At 40.9% G+C, this 20,888-nt stretch overlaps 3 protein-coding genes across 3 annotated transcripts; 1 reads left to right on the top strand and 2 right to left on the bottom strand.

Annotated features, from left to right (window-relative positions):
- Positions 1-3,045: 3,045 nt before the first annotated feature.
- adnpa (activity-dependent neuroprotector homeobox a) lies at positions 3,046-8,125 on the bottom strand. The gene is made up of 4 exons (XM_055917326.1): positions 7,752-8,125; positions 6,447-6,563; positions 6,136-6,228; positions 3,046-5,940 (listed from the first exon to the last, which is right to left on the bottom strand). Exons 2-4 carry the CDS (start codon positions 6,552-6,554, stop codon positions 3,745-3,747), a joined length of 2,397 nt encoding a protein of 798 aa, XP_055773301.1. The 5' UTR covers positions 6,555-6,563; positions 7,752-8,125; the 3' UTR covers positions 3,046-3,744.
- A 3,206-nt stretch (positions 8,126-11,331) lies between these two features.
- On the bottom strand, positions 11,332-17,968 carry si:dkeyp-97e7.9 (DEP domain-containing mTOR-interacting protein). Its single transcript, XM_055918173.1, is given in 8 exon segments — positions 11,332-11,337; positions 15,311-15,404; positions 15,406-15,468; positions 15,470-15,478; positions 15,744-15,864; positions 16,124-16,144; positions 16,147-16,301; positions 16,587-17,968. Coding segments are annotated over 8 exon segments (555 nt in total). The 5' UTR covers positions 16,673-17,968.
- A 33-nt stretch (positions 17,969-18,001) lies between these two features.
- On the top strand, positions 18,002-20,001 carry mafbb (v-maf avian musculoaponeurotic fibrosarcoma oncogene homolog Bb). Its single transcript, XM_055917325.1, has one exon. It carries the CDS (start codon positions 18,251-18,253, stop codon positions 19,235-19,237), a length of 987 nt encoding a protein of 328 aa, XP_055773300.1. The 5' UTR covers positions 18,002-18,250; the 3' UTR covers positions 19,238-20,001.
- Positions 20,002-20,888: the final 887 nt, after the last annotated feature.

Here is a 20,888-nt window from a genome sequence, read left to right as displayed (position 1 = left end):
TTTTGGTTACTACATGGAATCATGTGTTTTTTCATTGTTTTGATGTATTCACTATTATTCTACAATGTAGAAAATAGTAAAAAATAAAAACCCTTGAATGAGTAGGTGTGTCCAATCTCTTGAATGGTACTGTTAGGGTTGCACATTTTGGGGAATATTCAGAGATGGAAACTTTCCATTGGAATTAACAGGAATCTATGCAAATTAATATTAATACCATTTAAATGTAGATGCTTTTTACATTGGATATATTTACCATATCATATGGAGACAGAAACATAAACATTTTACCGTAAGTAGACAATTGCAAATTATTAAATCCTTCCAAAATAAATAAAATAACTAGCTACGAATTGAACTTTAATTAAATGAGTTGACTCTTCACATAGGATGATTTCACTGAACAAAAGGGAAAATTTTATCATCCCCAATGATCCATTGCATCTCCCAAAATATATTTTCAACATACATCTCTGTAACATGAAAGCCTAGAAACTAAAGCTTTGGTTGTCTTCCTCTCAGGCTTCCATGTCTTCTCCCTCAACCTACTCAATGTCCACCTCTTGAACATCAGAGGCCTCATCTTCACTGTCACTTTCCAACCTTGAGGATGGCTCATTGTCAGGCTCAAAAAGCCTCAAATTTGCCCGGATGGCAACCAATTTTTCAACCCTTGTATTTGTCAGCCTGTTGCGTGCCTCAGTGTGTGTGTTCCAAAACAAGAACCAGTTGCACTCTGAGGCAGCTGATGGTGGAATTTGGAGGATGGTGGAGGCAACAGGGGAAAGAGCCTCAGATCCAAAGTCCATTCCACCAGGTGGCTGATGAGATATGTTGGCACGACTGCCATATTGCATATCCATCATAAAGCCCTTAATTGGAAGTGTACTTCGCCAGACTGCCAAGAACCTTACCCTCATCCAGGCCAAGGTGGCGAGACACGGTAGTGATGACGCCATAGACGTTATTGATCTCTGAACCAGACAGGATGCTCTTGCCAGCATACTTGGGGTCCAACATGTACTCTGTACGGGCTTCAGGCAGAAGTCGTCACGCTTTTTGATGCATTTCAGAACTGCAGTTTCCTCTGCTTGGAGCAACAGTGAAGTGGGCAGGGCAGTATGGATTTCTCTTACATCTGCAAGCAGAGTCTGAACATCAGACAGGATGCCATTGTCTCCCTCAATCCATGCAATGGCTACTGCTATAGGTTTCAGGAGTTTCAGGCTGCTTACCTCTCTCCCAAAATACATCATCCAGGAGGATCCTCTTGATGGGGCTGTCCATATCAGCAGACTGTGATATGGCCATTTCTTGGAGACTCCTTCCCCTCCAGGACTGTCAAACATGATGACAACAGCACCCCAACAGATGTTGCTGGGCAGCTTTATTGTGGAGCTCTTATTCTTCTCACTTTGCTCGGTGAAGTAAATTTCTGCTATAACTTGACCCTTCACATACCTAACCATTTCCTTGGCTCCCTTGTAGAATGTATCCATTGTTTTCAGTGCCATGATGTCCTTGAGGAGCAGATTCAATACATGAGCAGCACAGCCAATAGGTGTGATATGAGGGTAGGACTCCTCCACTTTAGACCAAGCAGCCTTCACATTCGCAGCATTGTCTGTCACCAGTGCAAATACCTTCTGTGGTCCAAGGTCATTGATGACGGACTTCAGCTCATCTGCAATCTAGAGACTGGTGTGTCTGTTATTCCTTGTGTCTGTGCTCTTGTAGAATACTGGTTGAGGGGTGGAGTTGATGTCGTTAATTATTTCTTTCCCACGGACATTCGACCACCCATCAGAGATGATTGCAATACAGTCTGCTTTCTCTATGATTTGCTTGACCTTCACTTGAACTCTGCATCCAGCAAATGAGTAGATAAAGCATGTCTGGTTGGAGGGGTGTATGCTGGGCGAAGAACATTCAGAAATCTCTTCCAATACACATTGCCTGTGAGCATCAGAGGTGAACCAGTTGCATATACAGCTCGAGCAAGACATTCATCAGCATTTCTCTGATTACATTCCTCCATTGAGTCAAAAAAAACTTCTGATTCCAGGAGTACCATGAGCTGTTGCTATCGATAAGGCGTCCAATTCGTCATTTTCACCTCGAATAGAAGTAGAGGGACTTTTGTCAGAGGTTGCTTGATGTGAGCACTGAGGGAACTTTATACACTTGGCCAGATGATTCTGCATCTTTGTTGCATTCTTCACATATGATTTGGCACAGTATTGGCAAATGTACACAACTTTTCCTTCTACATTAGCTGCAGTGAAATGTCTCCACACATCAGATAGTGCCCGTGGCATTTTCCTGTGAAGATTAGAAGAACAAATAAAATAAAAAATATATATAATTCCATGTACAGATAAATAGTTAAGCAGTTAGATTAAACTCCTTTGTAAGATTTTTTTTATTTAATTTAAATGAAACATGTATGGTAACAGGTGAATTAACACTCAGTTAGCAGGCTCAAGCAAGTCAAAATCCACATGGTAGCAAAAACTGACTTGCAGAAATTGTTAACAAGTTAGAAATGCTTTAAAACACACTTTGCTGTAAGCTACCATTTACGATTAACAAAAAAATAGTCATACAAAATATATTCACCGCCCCCATTATTGTAATCAACACTTACCAGAAAGCAAGTAGTCCTTTGCTCAGTGTAGTAGTGTGGTCTCAATAGAATCTCATTAGCGTGCAAGATCTTGAGAATCAGCTGTACATGTGATGGAAGAGTGCACTGTGCATGCAGAGGGTTGCAATTCCACTGAATTGAGCAGTTTAACCAAAATATTCCACAAGATCTAGAATTTCCTTGTGTATCCTACAAAAAAGGTTCACTGTTATAAGCAAACTTTTTTGATGGATTTAAGCAAAATTCCCCAAATCCAGGGCTTAACTTCCCATGGAAAATTTCCCGGAAAGTTTCCGACCCTTTGCAACCCTAGGTACTGTATATATATTTTATTTTATTACAATGGAGTATATTTGTATAATGGAGGGGCACAATAACATTATATAGTGTTAGTCAAATGAAGGTTCTTTGAAAAAAGCTTTATTAAACCAATTTCTTTGTTTAAACAAAAGTGAACATAGGTATGTATACATGTTACCCTGCTATCTCTAAAATTGAAATAACAATAATACATCATATGGGAGGACAATCCGTATGCCTATAAGAAGTGAAAGTTTTTGAATTTCACTTAAAACTGACAGTCTAAATGTATGCATAATCTAATGTAGGCCTACTAAATATGTACAATGTTCCCACCAATATTAGCTACAGACACCATACATTTTCTTTTGCACCATTTCAGCATACCTTTATCTGGAGCCAGAAGTAAACAGCTAGTTTCTATACTTGTGTAGTTCCTAATTTATGAATTAGTAATTATTCTTTACTTAAACCGAGCATCCCACTGAATTTATGAAGTCTTAATTTGTCCTGTCAGTCTCTCCTACCTTCCCTGACTTCCCTATAACTGAAGAACTGCAGAGTGTAAGGATTACCTGCACCAAACCCTCATGCTTCCCCTGTACCGCAGGTCTTTTAGGCTGCTCTCATTTTGATGGATCATCTTACCAACCCAAGGCACCTTATTTAGGCCTAGAGTCTGTAGTAAACTAACAGAAGGTGATTCAGGTTTTTGATCAACCATCTTGATAAGGGCCCATCTCTATTTTAGGCGCCTCAATGCTTAGAGATCTCTCTTCTGGCAGGTTTGATTTTCCTTAAGACGTGACATCCACAGATTTTGGTGTGTCAACTTGCCCATTCTCAATGGAACAGTCCTCTGGTTCCAACTCACTATCAGATGAGTCAATAGATATGGGTTCTGTGTAAGTACTTAGCTTGAGGGTACAGTTAATTGTCTCGCATTGCTTTCTTTGGTCTGTGTTAAGAGCCGGCCTAGACTTAAAGGCCTTCTCCACTGACGTGATGGGGAGCTTGGTTTTCTCCTCAAAGTCCATGTCATGCTTCAGTCCCTTGAGTGCCTGCATGTCAAATCCAAGTAGCACTTTCAATTTCCTGGTCTCACAGTCTCCCTCACATGACCTCCGTCGATTAGCGAAGTGACTGGCAATGTCAGACTTCCAGAGCCACAGGCTTGCAGACAGCTTCTCTTCTTCCTGTGAAGTTAAATAGGGGCAACGATTGAAATAGGTCGTGAGGAAGGCTTTGCGTGCTTCATAAGTCTTGTGCTCATAGTTCCTAGGGTCCAACACTAGATCCACAGCCTCCCCTGGCTTGTCCATGTTCATGGGGGAATATACATCATTTTTTATCTTCATCCTCTTGGAGCCAGACATGGGTTGGGAGGGTAGCTGACGCTTTAAGAACCCTGCACCAGAGGAGTTGAGTGTCAAGGCAGACTTTGGTCCCAGGCCCTTCTGGGCCCTTCCCACAGCTCGGCACTGCACAAGGTGCAGAGTGATCGTGGAGGCCACCATGTTGCTGGTGTAGACGCCCAAACAGTGGATGCACTTGTACGTCATCTTCTTCTCCACAGGGTGCATTGTCTGAAGCACTTGGTGTCGTTCTCTCAGATGCTGTGACAAGGCATCAGATATAGGACCCTTGAGGATGGTAAAACATAGTGGGCATAGGGTCTTGCCAACCTCATTGCTGCCAGATACAGTGGCTTGACTTCTGGCAAGCATGTCCTTCTTATTCACTGGCATCTTTGAAGGCAGACTCTTCACTGGAGTGTGGAAGCTGTTCTGGGCATGGGAAGCCATAGACTGCTCCTGAGCAGCTACAGGTTCCTTCATGTTATAGGTTATAACAATAAGCTGTATGATTTTGTTCTTAGCCTGCCCAATCGTGAGGTCAAAGGTAAGCGGGGAGGCGGCTGGAGGACCAACAAAGTCATCTGGATGAGCCTGCCCCACATGATCTAGCATTTTCTCCACATTATTGAAGCTGGCATGACACTGTGGGCAGGTGAGCCCATGGATCAGCATGTGGTTAAGCAACGTGTCACTGGGAAGATATCGGTTGCAAAGCAAACACTTACTGGTGAAGTTGTGGATCTTCATGATATACTTGGCAATTGCCCATACCTTCTTAGCCCTGTGTGCCTTCTCAAAATGAGCACTGTACAGGTTTTCAGGGAAGAGCTCATTGCAGACTGTGCACATTTTCCACTTCTGTGTTTGGGATGTAAGACTAGCATTAGCACCTTCTCCCAAACCACCATTGCCAGGAATGTTCAAACGCTGGCCAGCAATAGAGGACTGACTTGTCACATTCTTTAGTCCAGTAGGTCCCTGCTTTAGATGGACCCCCACCATATGGCTAACCTGTTCAGATGTCAGGGTACGACCCCCAGTCATCACAGAACCCTTCTGGGCCATCCCATAGCTTTGCGGTCTGGACACCACAACGTTAGCATGTCCAATCATGGTTGTCACCTGAGAGCCAATGCGCTCATGATATTCAATGACATGCTGCACCAGCGCCTCATAACTACGGGTGGAGAATTGACAGCGCTTACAGAGGATGTTGTTGCCGTTGACAGCATTGGCTCCATTTTTGACTGATGTTTCTGAGACCATGGCAACATAGGGTGAGACCACATGCTGGAAGTGCTCCCTGTAGATGTGCCTTCGCACAACATTGTACAGAGGGTCCCGGAAGTTACACTTCTTGCAATAGTACATTGCCTTCTCCACCTTGTTATTTGCCCCCACAGCAGCCCCCTGGTAGCCCCCTAGACCCTGACGTGCCACACTAGATATGTGGAAGACCTTGACATGCGTTTCCATTGTCTTCTTGCTCGCAGTGAAGGTGCAGTAAGGGCAGTTGAGCAGGATGCGGTTCTCAAAGTTGTGCCTGTGAACATTTCGGAAGTGGTTTTTGTAGCCCGAGTAGTACTTGGAAGAGAAGTTGCACTCTGTGCAGCAGAAAGGCTTTGACCGGTACTCCTGTAAAAAATTTAAATAATAAACAGGCGAGTTTGAAAATGTAATCACAACATTTACAAAATTGAAATGGTTGCTCCTTTATCCAAAACTAGTTGTATTTATGATTGTGGCAAATAAAGAAGTACTATAATCATTACAAGCCCCAGAATAATGGGTAATTAAATTAATTTCTAATTTCTAGTGTGAGTCATTTACCTGTGTTTTTGAGAATGTCGGATCCCATGAACAAAGTTCCAGGCAGACAGTATTCTTCACATAGTTCTCATCTGGGCAAAATTCTTTGAGGTCCTATGTGAGAGGGACAATTATTCTGATCAGAAATCACAGTACTGTATGCTGGAACTTGTCGAATTAGATTATATGCCTATTAATTTTTACCGCCATATTTTTTTCAGAAGCACAAATGACTATAAAAATGAGTGAAACTCTTACGTTAGACGCACACACACAACACTAAAACCTTAGTGATAGGTAAAAGCTATGACTTGTTTTATTTTCTCTCTCACCTCCGCTTGCTCCTTACAGTACTCCAGTCCAATGTCACAGAGAGCCGCCTTCACCTGTTTCCTTGCTCTTCGTATCCTAGTGAGGTTGTTCACAGGGAGTTGATACATCTTTCCAGACTGCAAGAATAAATCACAGAGAATTCTATTACTACTCATGTCAAACCCATATGGCCTGCTCACACAAAGTTAGCCAAGTACCTCAACTCCATGATTTTATCCAGGGTTGATCTCAAACTATTTTTTTTTAATGAACCACTGACTTGCTATGAAGTCAATACAAAAAAAAGCACATTCTTACACCCTTACCGTGTACCAGTTTTTCCTCTGCTGTTGCGAGTGTTTGTTTGTTGAAACGTTTTAATAAAACATTAATCAAATACAACCGTTACCTTGTTGAGATGTAATTGGCACATGCGCATTCGTGCTGAATTGGCATCTTAGAGCAACAGCAATTTAGAAAGAGTCGCTGGTTGTAGCTACTTCATTAAAGTCTTATTAAAAAGTATGCATTTCAGCAAACAAAAAAAAATGCACGCAAGAGGACAAACATTGTAATATTTGAAGTATCGATTGCATAGCGACTCGAATGCGTTGTAGGTTAATATAAAAATATAGTCTACATTCAACTCCGTAGATGAAATCATCGTAGAGTTGAGGTACTTGGCAATAACGTTTGAAGATTATTTGCATTCGAAGATCATAGTTAAATCACAAACAGCATTGATTGGCACAGACATGATGGGACTTCAATTCTGGTACAACATTATTCTCATCTATTGGCTTCCTGTACAGCTGAAACGTCCTTATGTAGCTATGCGGTCGTCACTTCTTACCATAGCCACAAAATCATAAACCCCGCCCATTTCTACAATTTATCTTTAAGTGATTTTAAACCTAACCACAGTGCTAACCTTATGACTAACCTTAAATTAAGACTAAAACGAATATAGGCCTAACGCGTTAGCGAATTAAGCTAGCTAACATCACTTAGACCTCTGATGGTTAGTTACAAATCCTTTGTCAAAGGTTGGTTATCTAGCTAACGTTATGTTTAATGTTAGTAATCATTATGAAGTGAGGTAAAGAAAATACACAATGGATGCTAGTTAAGATACCTTATTTGTTAGCTAGCGTCAGTTTAGCAGAAGGCGAACTGGCTAGCATGCAGTAGCTAGCCAATGTCTAGCCGACCAACTAGCCAGCCGATGATAGCCAGGCATGTTTGTTCGCTAGTTAACTTGCCGCCATAACTAGCTAGATAACTAGTTATACAAAATACCGCGCCTCAACTCTAACCAATCTTACCTGGTATGTCTCCGAACCCAACCACACAAAAACTGGCTGCCCAAATGGTTTTCTGAGATAAATGCTAGCTAACAAGTAACGGTAGCTCGTTGGCTAACAAATGAATCCAACTCAATGATGCGGTTGTTGTTCGTCCTCGCCAAGCCGGTGGTGCTGTTTAGCTAGTTAGCAAAATCTCAGCCATCTGCAATATACGTTAAATTAATTGCTAGCTAATAGCCACAATATGTGGGGTGGATTTCTAGTGCATATTGTACAGCATACATGGCCAATTGGACTGTTACAATTGAATCCGACAATCATCAGCACTTCTCTTGAACGTTCCCAACTAACCCGAGCCAAGTCAATCCAAAATGGCGAGGAGGAAAAGACGGAAGTGAATGTTTGGGGAGATAAGTTTTAAATGTACAATATTTTTTTCTGAGATATGTGCTTCCCTTAGTACTGAGTATCTAATTGTTTCAAAAGTCACACCTATGTTTCTTGGGTGTAAAATCAAGGAAAGTGGTCCAAAAGCATCATATATTTTTTACTCTGACTGGAGCCACCCACCTATTCCACGACATGTGGGCCCATAGAAGACTAGGCCACAGACAGAACAATGAGCTAGTTATAAAAAGTATTTGACTAGGCTACTACACTCTGACCCTGTGATATAGTTTTAGTTAGTTTTGCCAATTTTTCTCTAGGCTAGCAACTGTAGCCACCACCAGGAATAGGCTAATACTATCTAACTAAACAATCTACAGCATGGATGCTCAACAACAAAGCCATGCACTCGTATAAAACATTTTTCAAGAGACTCCCAAGAAATTGGAAGTAGTATCTTACAGATCAATTTATAGCTTAGAGATCAATTTGTACAAATGTCCAACCACACTGTGCCCCTTTGTAACACAGCAGACAATAGTTTAGCTAGTTCAGGAGATTTCTGAGGCAGGTTTTGGAGAATTTTGAAGGTACTTCGGTTCACCCCAGTGGTTCCATGACCTCCAACACAACAGTGCGAGGTCCCGTCATCACCAGCCTGGTGACCTGGCAGTAACCCAGGTGAAGAATGCTTTGCCCATTCACCTGACTCACTTAGGTTTACAATAAGAATCAGGAGAATGTCACAAAAAATAGGAACTATGTTTGTGTTACCTTAACCCCTGCAGCAGGGCTTCCAGGGTCGACTGCCCGGACGTAAACTGGGGCCATACCTCTGATCACAAAGCCCCAGCATCCCCCATCACATGAGATGCTGTTATAAGGGGACTATATTTATTTCCCCCAATAGAGACAAGACTAGAAAATGAAGGTCATACACTCCCCTAAATATTTTTATTTATTTTACCAGTCAAGTCTGTTAAGAACAAATTCCTATTTTCAATGTCGGCCTAGTTTAGGGGCAGAACGACAGATTTGTCAGCTCAGGGATTTGATCTTGCAACCTTTCGGTAACTAGTCCAGAGCTCTAACCACTAGGCTACCGCCCCATATTTATTTGGACAGTGAAGCTACAACTTTTAATTTGGTTCTATACTCCAGCATTTTGGATTTGAGACTCTGCAGAAGGTCCGAAAAAGAAGACGTTCTTGCTCAATATTATTATTAAAAAATGTTGTTTTCAGTGGCGATTTTATCATGTAAATCTTAGTCTGGCAAAAAAAAAAGTGGGATGCATGCCAGCAAAGCCACTACACAACACTAAACAATACATTAATTGCACTATAATGGTAACTGTTCAAACGGCCAGCTCATCTCCTTTCCAAGACCCCAACTTTATTTTCGTTTTCCTATTGGAATGAGGTCATAATCATCATCATTTTATTAGTCAATAAGCAGCCTTCTTTCCAGGGACAGGGTAATACCCGACCAGGCAGAGCCTCGGCAGTCTATAGTGTCCATTCTGATGATGAAGCTGTTTTTCTCTCCTGCTTATTTTTCCTCCTTAGAAGAAATTGCTTTTATTTCTGATGTTATTGTGCATGCAGCTAAATAACCACAATTAGTATCAGAGAGAGTGGTGTTGTATGTGTGTGTGTGGATCTTCATTAAATCCTTGATCTGGAACTACTGCTTCCTCATGTTCTGAACGGACACCCTGTGGTGGTTGCTACCAGCCTAAAACCCAGCACCTAAGTTTTTTCTATCCTTTTTATTGGTCCTTCGAATTCATATTCATATTTTACAGTAACAAATGGTGCTTACAAACTGTTAGGGCCTACATAAAGCTGTCCCAACAGCAGTCCAAACACCTTACCACTGCTACACCTGGCTATCAGCGGAGCCTTGTCTGGCAGCGAAATAGTTCATTCAGCCTCATTTACTGCCTTTTAAAAAACATAGCTGATATGGCAGACAACTCTTACAATATTCAATGATTACATTTCTCTGAAACAGGTTATAGGCTATAGTCACCACCAAGTTAGAACAGGAGGTGAAAATAGACCAAATTATTAGAGTGAGGCACATTGAACGCCATTTCTATCTTTGCGTGTCAAAAAAAATGAGCTTTTAAATTAAATAAGCTTTTAATTTGACGTGTCAAATAACGCAAATCTATTATAGAATGTTGTGTGTGCTGAATTTGCACGTGCAAGCCAAGCACCACAACTACTATGTGTTTACAATACCGCACTATTCCAAATTATTAGGGTGAGGCACATGGGCTACTAACAGTTTACTACACAACATACACTTAGTATTACGTTACTTTTTAATCTACAGTATAGATTTCTCCCTTGCATATTACATCATTTATGCAGTAGCATACAAGAGTTTGCTATTTCCAACTTGTGTAATCTTTATGTACAATGGCCGATGAGCACCGATACGTTTTATCTATAATTTCTCTTCATTATCTCTCATCATATGACAAGGATTAATAAGAATTTGCCAGTAGATTGTCAACTTGATGACAACTCATGATGACTGCTAGCTAAGACATTGAAAGTGAGATGTTGACATGATCAGTCCAATCAAAGTTACTGTAGATATAACATGATTTGATGTCATTCTTTCTGTGGCCAATGGCCTTGAGCCTTCTTTGATGGGCACTTCTAATATAACTCTATGGCAGAATCCAAGAGGCTAAAATTTTCAAGCTCTAATCTTAGAATTGGGGATGACGTACTGTCCCATGAGTGACAGAAAACTGAGCCAATCAGGTGTAACGCTATGTATTTTCTGCTGGCTAGCCCCACCATCACAGAAAGCACTGAGCTAGGCTGGAACACCAGCATTTTGGAGCAGCCTTACTCAAGAAAGCAAAAAAGAGACCATGTTTGTATGCGGCTTTGTTAACTCAATGATATTAGATTTTTTTTTTGCATTGTTTGCAAACTGATATGTGACACGTATTAATGCCAAAATAACAATTATTTTTTTAACCTAAAAGTGTGGTGCTCTGCCCCACCTGCATCGATCGACGGGTCGCCACTGGTTGTTATACTTTTCAGTTAAAACATATTTTGTCCCAAATGGCCTTATCAGAAACGAACTGCTCAAGTAGACTACATACACCTGTGTAAGCCTGAAAATAACAAATGATGTCAAAGAAGAACAGAGGGACGATCTACTGATTTTGGATTTCATCTTACCACTGGGGCAGAGGAGAGTGTGGCAGGGGGTAAATATCCACTAGTATGTACAGTACCAGTCAAAATTTTGGACGCACCTACTCATTCAAGGGTTTTTCTTTATTTTTACAATTTTCTACATTGTATGATAATAGTCTTGACATCAAAACTTTGAAATTACACTTATGCAATCATATAGTAACCAAAAAAGTGTTAAATAAATCAAAATAGATTTTAGATTCTTCAAAGTAGCCACCCTTTGCCTTGATGACAGCTTTGCACACTCTTGGTATTCTCTCAACCAGCTTCACCTGGAATGCTTTTCCAACAGTCTTAAAGGAGTTCCCACATATGCTCAGCACTTGTTGGCAGCTTTTCCCTCACTTTGCGGTCCAACACATCCCAAACCATGTGAATTGGGCTGTGGTCGGGTGATTGCGGAGGCCAGGTCATCTGATGCAGCACTCCATCACTCTCCTTCTTAGTCAAATAGTCCTTACACAGCCTGGAGATGTGTTGGGTCATTGTTCAGTTGAAAAACAAATGATAGTCCCACTAAGTGCAAACCAGGTGGGATGGCATATCGCTGCAGAATGCTGTGGTAGCCATGCTGGTTAAGTGTGCCTTGAATTCTAAATAAATCTCAAACAGTGTCATCAGCAAAGCATCCCCAAACCATCACACCTCCTCCTCCATGCTTCATTGTGGGAACCACACATGCAGAGATCCTCCGTTCACCTACTCTGCATCTCACAAAGACAAGGCGGCTGGAACCTAAAATCTCACTTTTGGACTCATCACACCAAAGGACAGATTTCCACTGGTCTAATGTCCATTGCTCGTGTTTCTTGGCGCAAACAAGTCTCTTCTTCTTATTGGTATCCTTTAGTAGTGTTTTCTTTGCAGCAATTTGACCATGAAGGCCTGATTCACGCAGTCTCCTCTGAACTGTTGATGTTGAGATGTGTCTGTTACTTGCACTCTGTGAATCATTTATTTGGGCTGCAATCTGAGGTGAAGTTAATTGTCAATTTCTGAGGCGTGTAACTCTAATGAATTTATCCTCTGCAGCAGAGGTAACTCTGGGTCTTCCTTTCCTGTGGCAGTTGAAGAGGGTTAAACCAAGGCCTTATACATTTTAAAGGGTTAATACATTATGTTATGATAAACTGTAAGGTCTCTTCTTCGGGAGACCTCGGTGTGTGTGTGTTAAAACCTGTTTTTGAGTGTTGTGACCTTTAGACACTATCAGAAGGCGTCTACGTTCAGACTCTTCCTGTCTGGATCCCACTGTGGTTATCTGGTTTTCTGAGAACACAAGGCTGCCACAGACCTGATGAAACCAGCCACCTGTCAGAAGATGCTTACACTCATTCACATTGTTATGACTCTGTACTTGTGAGGAAAGGTCAAGTTTCGGTCAAACCCACTTCGGAGCTTTTAATTGCTGATAAAATGGTTACTGCTGTCAGGGGAGGTTAGATTTATTAAAATGTTGTTGCCAGGGAAACTCAGGGAAGGAGGACTGGGAGAGGCTATATGAGTTACAGGATGTCTTAGACATTCTGCCGAACTTGGGGATAACTATCATATAATGTACTCTGTACCAACTTCTGTCTACAATTGTATTACTAAAAGGAGTATTTTAAAACTTAAACAAAGAGTCTGTGTTTCCTTTCCATTACTAATGTATGTATTAAAGTAATATAGACCTGATCATTTGTTCAATAAATTGACCAACACAGCCCTCATGAGAACCCGTTTCATCATAGTGCTTGATGGTTTTTGCGACTGCACTTGAAGAAACATTCAAAGTTCTTAACATTTTCCGGATTGACCTTCATGTCTTTAAGTGATGATGGACTGTCGTTTCCCTTTGCTTATTTTTGCTGTTCTTGCCATAATATGGACTTGGTGTTTTACCAAATAGGGCTATCTTCTGTATACCAACCCTGCCTTGTCACAACACAAGCTGGAGGTCATTTTGCAGGGCTCTGGTAGTGCTCCTCCTTGCACAAAGGCGGAGGTAGCGGTCCTGCTGCTGGGTTGTTGCCCTCCTACGGCCTCCTCCACGTCTCCTGATGTACTGGCCTGTCTCCTGGTAGCGCCTCCATGCTCTGAACACTACGCTGACAGACACAGCAAACCTTCTTGCCACAGCTCGCATTGATGTGCCATCCTGGATGAGCTGCACTACCTGAGCCACTTGTGTGGGTTGTAGACTCCGTCTCATGCTACCACTAGAGTGAGAGCACCGCCAGCATTCAAAAGTGACCAAAACATCAGCCAGCAAGCATAGGAACTGAGAAGTGGTCTGTGGTCACCACCTGCAGAATCACTCCTTTATTGGGGGTGTCTTGCTAATTGCCTATAATTTCCACCTTTTGTCTATTCCATTTGCACAACAGCATGTGAAATTTATTGTCAATCAGTGTTGCTTCCTAAGTGGACAGTTTGATTTCACAGAAGTGTGATTGACTTGGAGTTACAGTGTGTTGTTTAAGTGTTCCCTTTTTTTTTTGAGCAGTGTATATAGAAATTACTCATTAAAGGGTTTTTCTGTATTTTTTATTAGTCTACATTGTAGAATAATAGTGAAGACATCAAAACTATAAAATAACTCATATGGAGTCATGTAGTTACAAAAAAAGTGTTTAACAAATAAATGTTATATTTGAGATTCTTCAAAGTTGCCACCCTTTGCCTTGATGACAGCTTTGCACACTCTTGGCATCCTCTCAACCAGCTTCATGAGGTAGTCTCCTGGAATGCAATTCAATTAACAGGCATGCCTTCTTAAAAGGTCATTTGTGGAATTTATTTCCTTAATGCTTTTGAGCCAATTAGTTGTGTTGTGACAAGGTAAGGGTGGTATACAGAAGATAGCCCTATTTCGTAAAGGACCAAGTTCACATTATGGCAAGAACAGCTCAAATAATCAAAGAGAAACGACAGTCCATCATTACCTTACGACATGAAGGTCAGTCAATACGGAAAATTTTAAGAACTTTGAAAGCTTCTTCAAGTGCAGTCGCAAAAAACATCAAGCGCTATGATGAAACTGGCTTTCATGAGGACTGCCACAGGAAAGGAAGACCCAGAGTTACCTCTGCTGCAGAGGATAAGTTCATGAGAGTTACCAGCCTCAGAAATTGCAGCCCAAAAAAATCTTCAAAGAGTTCAAGTAACAGACACATCTCAACATCAACTGTTCAGAGGAGATTGCGTGAATCAGGCCTTCATGGTCGAATTGCTGCAAAGAAACTACTACTAAAGGACACCAATAATAAGAAGAGGCTTGCTTGGGCCAAGAAACACGAGCATTGGACATTTGCCTGGTGGAAATCTATCCTTTGGTCTGCATTCCAAGCATTCCAGGTGAAGCTGGTTGAGAGAATGCCAAGTGTGTATAAAGATGTCATCAAGGCAAAGGGTGGCTACTTTGAAGAATCCATAATAGAAAATATATTTCAATTTTGTTTTTAAGCACTTCTTTTGGTTACTACATGATTCCACATGCATTATTTCATCGTTATTCTACAATGTAGAAAATAGTAAAAAATCAAGAAAAATCCTTGAATGAGTAGGTGTGTCCAAAGTTTTGACTGGTACTATATATAGGGGACCACAAAAAGCATCATACTAATTGGTTATGATAGAAGTCATTTAAGTAGGCTAGCAACTGTGAGGCTGGGGAACCAGTATTACCTCCATTTAAAAATATATATATATATTTTACCTTTATTTTAGTAGGCAAGTCAGTTAGGAACAAATTCTTATTTTACAATGATGGCCTACACAGGCCAAACCCGGATGACACTGGGCCAACTGTGCGCCGCCCTATGGGACTCCCAATCACGGATGGTTGTGATACAGCCTGGATTCGAACCAGGGTGTCTGTAGTGACACCTCTAGTACTGAGATGCAGTGCCTTAGAGTGCTGCGCAACTTGGGAGCCAAATGTAATGGGCCAAAGGTCAAAAGGTAACATCTCACAACGGGATGAATGATGCCATGCTCCAGCAAGGCATGGCAGAGCTCCAAACCCTGGCGCCTGCTCTCTGTCTTTCCATTCTGTAGTAACCAGTCAGCCAGGGAAGGAGCGCTGGTATGCAACACCCTGCGCCTCCCTTAGATGCAGAATGGAGTCTGACAGTTATTACACTGCAAAACACGCCACACACACAAAACATGTCACATCCATTTTGCACTCGAGAGACAGAATGAATGGAACAGTTACACACAAACTTGTGTACACAATTGGTAAAGTTGAATGTTTCAGTCCATAATCACCAAAACCAGCACATACTGAGAACATTCTGTAATTCAGATGATGTGGCTACCCTTCTTCCTAAGCTAGGCTTGACTTCTTCAAGGGCACCAGTTCCTACCAGACAGAGACCCCCAGGGTAAACAAAGTAGTTCTTACTGCTTATACAATCGTTGTCCTTGGATGAAGACCTTGACAGTGTTAAATGGAAATATGTCATCATCCTTACGGAAACAGTACAGAAATGTTGCATCCTTGAACATAGGGTACTTGTCACAAACTAAAGAGATCAGAAAGGAAACATTTCCTGAAAATGTTTTCACATTTCCCTACTTTATAGTTCAGCATTTTGGATCTCCTGTATCAATGTTAGTATATTGGCAAAGCTCCTTGGCTCTTGGTATCCCTGATGTAGGAGGAAGTGTATAATAGGAGTTGAATATACACTTGGTCCTGTGTCAGGGCTATAGGCTCTTGGAAAAGCTCTTACTATGCATTTTATATCCCCTTAGAGATGTTACTGTGGTGCCCTACAGTACCATGGTGCACAATGTCATGTCCATAAGGTGTTGCATGAGGCAGACCACCGTTGCCCGATCGAGAGCTTCCTTGTGGCTGATCAGTCAGTCTGTAAGCTCATGGGCCACAAAGTAGTTGGGGTAAGTGTGCAGATGGTACAGTCGGTCCTTGATCAGTTTGCCATCATGCAGCCTCAATGTTGCAGTGAGATACAATGTACAATTAATCAGCTATAACTAGTATAAGTAGGCAAGGGCACATTAAGAAAAATATTGAAACATGTATTTAATCAATTTCAGTTATGACATTTCTGCATGATATATTTGATCTGATATTGTTAGATTTTTTATGGGAAAGTCGGCTGAAGAAAATATGTGACTATCTGAAATGAACTTGTTGGATTTCAACACAGTATGTTTCTACAGGTAGCATAACTGTAAAGAAAACCCAGCTTCTCTTTCTCTCTTTCTCTCTCTTCCATACCTCAGTTGTTCTACAGCAATCATAATTTCCGCCTTGTGCAGTCTGGTCATTGCTTTTATGTTTATGCTGCTTTCCATTTTCTCCATGTTCCTTTACTGACACTGGTCTAAAGAAACAACTAATTTCATTAGAAGCCAGTATGTTTACCAAATAACCAGTGCCCAGCTGCAGCCTCTGACCATGTGGGATAGATGTTGTGAGAGAGAGGGAGAGAAATCCTGATGGTGTTTAGAATAACTGCAACACTCACATCAATCAGGAGGACACTTGGTTTCTGATGAGGTATTCTCGTCAGAATCTGTTCTGCCATGGACAAAAACAACTTAAGAGGTAGAGAAAGCTATGCCAGACCCTATAACCAAGGGGCCAGACTGAGTGGAGGGGGGTATTGAGAACCACAAGCCACCATCATCATACTTACTTACTGTACATTCTGACATTATAAAAAGCCAATATAAAAAAAATAATTAAGGAAAAAATGACAGGGTAGATATCAGACAATGACACAACACTAGCTTTCATTCACTGCTCAGTATACTCTGAGGGTCAATAGTGACGTTTTCCTCATATCACCACAAGGGGTCAGCATAGATCTATAAATATACAATTTGGCTACCAGAACTCTCAGGAGAAACCCCATAGAAATAGTTATTTATAATTTACCTATTTCTAACTCTATGGTCCACCCTTTATGCTTGTCCATATTATTTAACCAGAAATCAAATAATAACACATACAAGTGGAATATAAATATTTATTTTCAGTGGGCTAGTCATGGACTAGAGAGTATAGGCTATTTGTTTATTATGGGTGGTGGTTGCAAACGCACAACAGCTCTATTAGAATTATTGAATTGTGTTTTTGCATGATGGACTTCCACTTAAATATAAAGACCATTGTCCAAATACAATTGTGACTTTAAAACTGTGATAGTTTTATGTTATTTATATGGAAAGTCAGATGGTAATTTAGTGCGTCTACATTTTTAATTACTAGCCCTATTGACTATAATATATCCCTGGACATATAGTCTACAGACTAAATATTTACTCCTCAGATGCTTTGCATTCCAGCATCAGTTCCCTTGTGGTCTTTCACAATAAACTATTTTAATACATCAAGTGGTGAGGTAGTGTGTGAGAGAAAGAGAAACATATTCACAAATTAAATAAAGTAGGCCACAGTAGCCTGTAAAATGTGTAGTCTACAATATGTCTTTGCAGGTCTATGTAAAAGAAATGTTGGGCATCATTCTACATTCAACCTTTGTTGGATTGTCAAAACGCACACATCAGCTATTATGCAAATTACCCTTCTCGTCGTCTTTTTATTGGAGAAGAGCAGGGAGGTGTAGTCTATACCGTGTGACATCATGCAACGGTTCTTTATGAAGAAAGTGCGCTCGCAAGCATAAACCAGGACAGCTACACATATGCAGAGCTTTTTGCCCCGCCGTGGACTCAGAGCACCTTTCTTCTATCCGATTAAGAGGACGGTTATCTTTCCATTTTTACGCACGCGTGTTTTCACTGTAGATTTAATTTGACGGACTTACTAATTGTATGAAGCGTCTCATCAATAGTGCAATTGTTGCAAAAGACTGCATGAAAGAATAGAGTTTTGTGCCCCTTGGAAGTGGCCAAGACAAATAGATCCTGGAAAGAATGACCGCCGAATCGCATACAAATCTGGGTCTGCCGAAAACCCCTTTGGGTTATGTCAGTGAGTTCGACTTGATGAAGTTCGAAGTGAAGAAGGAGACAATGCAGGGGATTGATCACTCATTCATTGGGCCGTGCAGCGAGCTCCAGAGACCGGACTCAGTCTCCTCTACCCCGGTCAGCACCCCTTGCAGTTCGGTGCCATCGTCACCGAGTTTCAATCCGGGTGAGCAAAGGAACCCTGATGATCTTTACTGGACGCCCAGCAGTGGAGGTTATTCTCAGCAAATGTATCCCCACACTTTTGGCCTGACACCTGAGGACGCAGTGGAGGCCCTTATCGGTACCACAGTCCACGGGCACCAACCCACTCCGAACGGTCACCAACAGGCTCTCCAAGCAGAATTCGAAGGGTACGGGGCGGCACATAACCTCAACGGCCATGTCCAGCAGTACCCTGGACTTATCCGTCAACCCGACGGTCTCTCGGGTCACCCTGATATGCAAGATATGCACTGCCAAAATCAATATCACCACAAGCAGGACCTCGACAGCTCGGCTCCGCACTCACCCGACTCCCAGCTTAGTGCGCACCACCTCCATCAGCAGAATCGCCACGACAGACGACTCAACGTGGAGAGCGCCTTCTCGGACGACCAGCTGGTCTCCATGTCAGTGAGGGAGCTCAATCGGCACTTGAGGGGTCTGACCAAGGACGACATGATGCGTCTGAAGCAGAAGCGCCGAACCCTGAAAAACCGTGGTTACGCACAATCGTGCCGCTACAAACGCGTTCAGCAGAAACACGTTCTTGAGCACGAGAAGACCAGCCTTGTCACACAGGTGGAGCAGCTGAAGCACGAGCTCAACCGACTGGCACGCGAGAGGGACGCATATAAACTCAAATGCGAGAAATTGACTGGTTCGAATGGTTACCATGAAACTGGGTCTACCAGTGACAACCCTTCCTCGCCTGAGTATTTTATGTGAGTGTATTCTTTGTACCAGCTACCAAAGTTATTTTACTGATTTTATTGATAAGCTTATTTGTTTCAACAATATTAATGATTTCATACCAGTTCTCGATGCAAACCTACCATTTAATTCACCTTTTCAAATTAAGATAATAAGATTTGTAATATGAATCTATAATCAATCATGCATGCTGGACATGTATGGAACTGTCTATTTAGTAGGTCTAAAATCTGTTGTACATTGTCACACAAGTCTTCGTGAAAATACTTTAAATAGTTCCTCTTACTTTTGTTGAATTGAATAACCAGTCTGGTTTATGAAATTACATTACTTTTGGATTCATGTACGAGGCCTACTCTCAATTTAGTCTTAAATGGATTCATCCATCAAAACAATTTGAAATAATTTTTCTTTTTTGTGTTCAAATCTTCACTTGAGTGGTATTCATGTATTAATTCTGCCTGCCGTAGGCTATCTATTATAACAAATATAATGAATACATGGGTGATGATGATGTATCTCCTTGTTCTAGATATCCTTTTATGTTATATTACATTTTGAGGAGATGGTTCTGCTGGCCAGATGTGGCTAATGTTTTTGTTCTTTTCTTTCACATACATTTTTATTAATTGTACAAGAAAAAGAGCGAGATCTTTTAAAAGTATTATCAATGCATTATTGCCTGCAAATGACCATCATTGTTACCTGTCCAGTTGTGTTGAAATCTATTGTCATCTGCTTTAGACTTGTAAAGATCAATAAAGCCATTAATACTTTTATTCTGCAACTTTGTGTTTAATCTGTTGAGTAATCATTGGATCCACTTATAGACATTGTGCTGGCTCACTTAGCTATGTATTCATTTGGAGCTGGTCTGATTCATTAATTGATTACATTTATTGAGCATGGAAGCCAGTGGCTTTAAAATAAAAATCATATTTATTTTTACAGAATATTTTGTTTTTACAGAGATAAAGGTTTATGTGGCCATATTGTTAGCAGTATGAGAATAGTTTTTCTCATGTCTATAAAGAAGAAGTGAAGTGCGACTGGCAGACATAATGTAAAGGAGCATCTTGCTTACATCTAATTAGGCTAATTGATGTAGAAATATTTGATTGCTGAAAAGAAAGAGTCATTACAACAAGAAGGAGCTCAATAAAACGCAAAATTCCAAGCTGTGACAAATGTGTTTTAGAAAAATTGAAAAACAAATACAGTTGAGTGATTGATTGATTAAAACAAATGTCTCTTCATTTACACTCTTACTTTCACCTTACTATACCTTCTATTATTACTTTCATCATTGAAAAACAAGTGCAAACTTTGCACCTGGTGCGTAAATCAGGCGCCAAGTAAGCTGCGGAATTCTTTTTTAAAAGTCTGTTCTGTGCACTGCATACAATATATCACACAAATGCCTGTGCTGCATAATACACATAATCCTACACCATTTTACTTATTCACTTGTGTGGAAGAAGAGCAGTGAAAGTCTCCAATGCACAGTATAACATTCCAGGTTATTGGTACTGTCATGACAGGAACAACGTTTTTTGGCATTTATAGTGAAAAAATGTAGTTGTATTTATTTATATTTTTACACACAGTTATTGCATTTTGCACACAGTCAACTGATTTGATAGACAAATAATTGGAATACAAAAAG

The sequence above is a fragment of the Salvelinus fontinalis genome, chromosome 3 (assembly GCF_029448725.1).
Source record: "Salvelinus fontinalis isolate EN_2023a chromosome 3, ASM2944872v1, whole genome shotgun sequence".
In the NCBI taxonomy this organism is placed as follows: Eukaryota; Metazoa; Chordata; class Actinopteri; order Salmoniformes; family Salmonidae; genus Salvelinus; species Salvelinus fontinalis.
This window is presented reverse-complemented; position numbering and strand designations above follow the sequence as displayed.

Coding starts and splice junctions, on each gene's coding strand:
- mafbb (XM_055917325.1), top strand. CDS start 18,251: ATGACCGCCGAATCGCATACAAATCTGGGTCTGCCGAAAACCCCTTTG.
- adnpa (XM_055917326.1), bottom strand. CDS start 6,554: ATGTATCAACTCCCTGTGAACAACCTCACTAGGATACGAAGAGCAAGG. Junction 6,229..6,446: donor ACTGTAAGGAGCAAGCGGAG/GTGAGAGAGAAA, acceptor CCTCTCACATAG/GACCTCAAAGAATTTTGCCC. Junction 5,941..6,135: donor CGACATTCTCAAAAACACAG/GTAAATGACTCA, acceptor AATTTTTTACAG/GAGTACCGGTCAAAGCCTTT.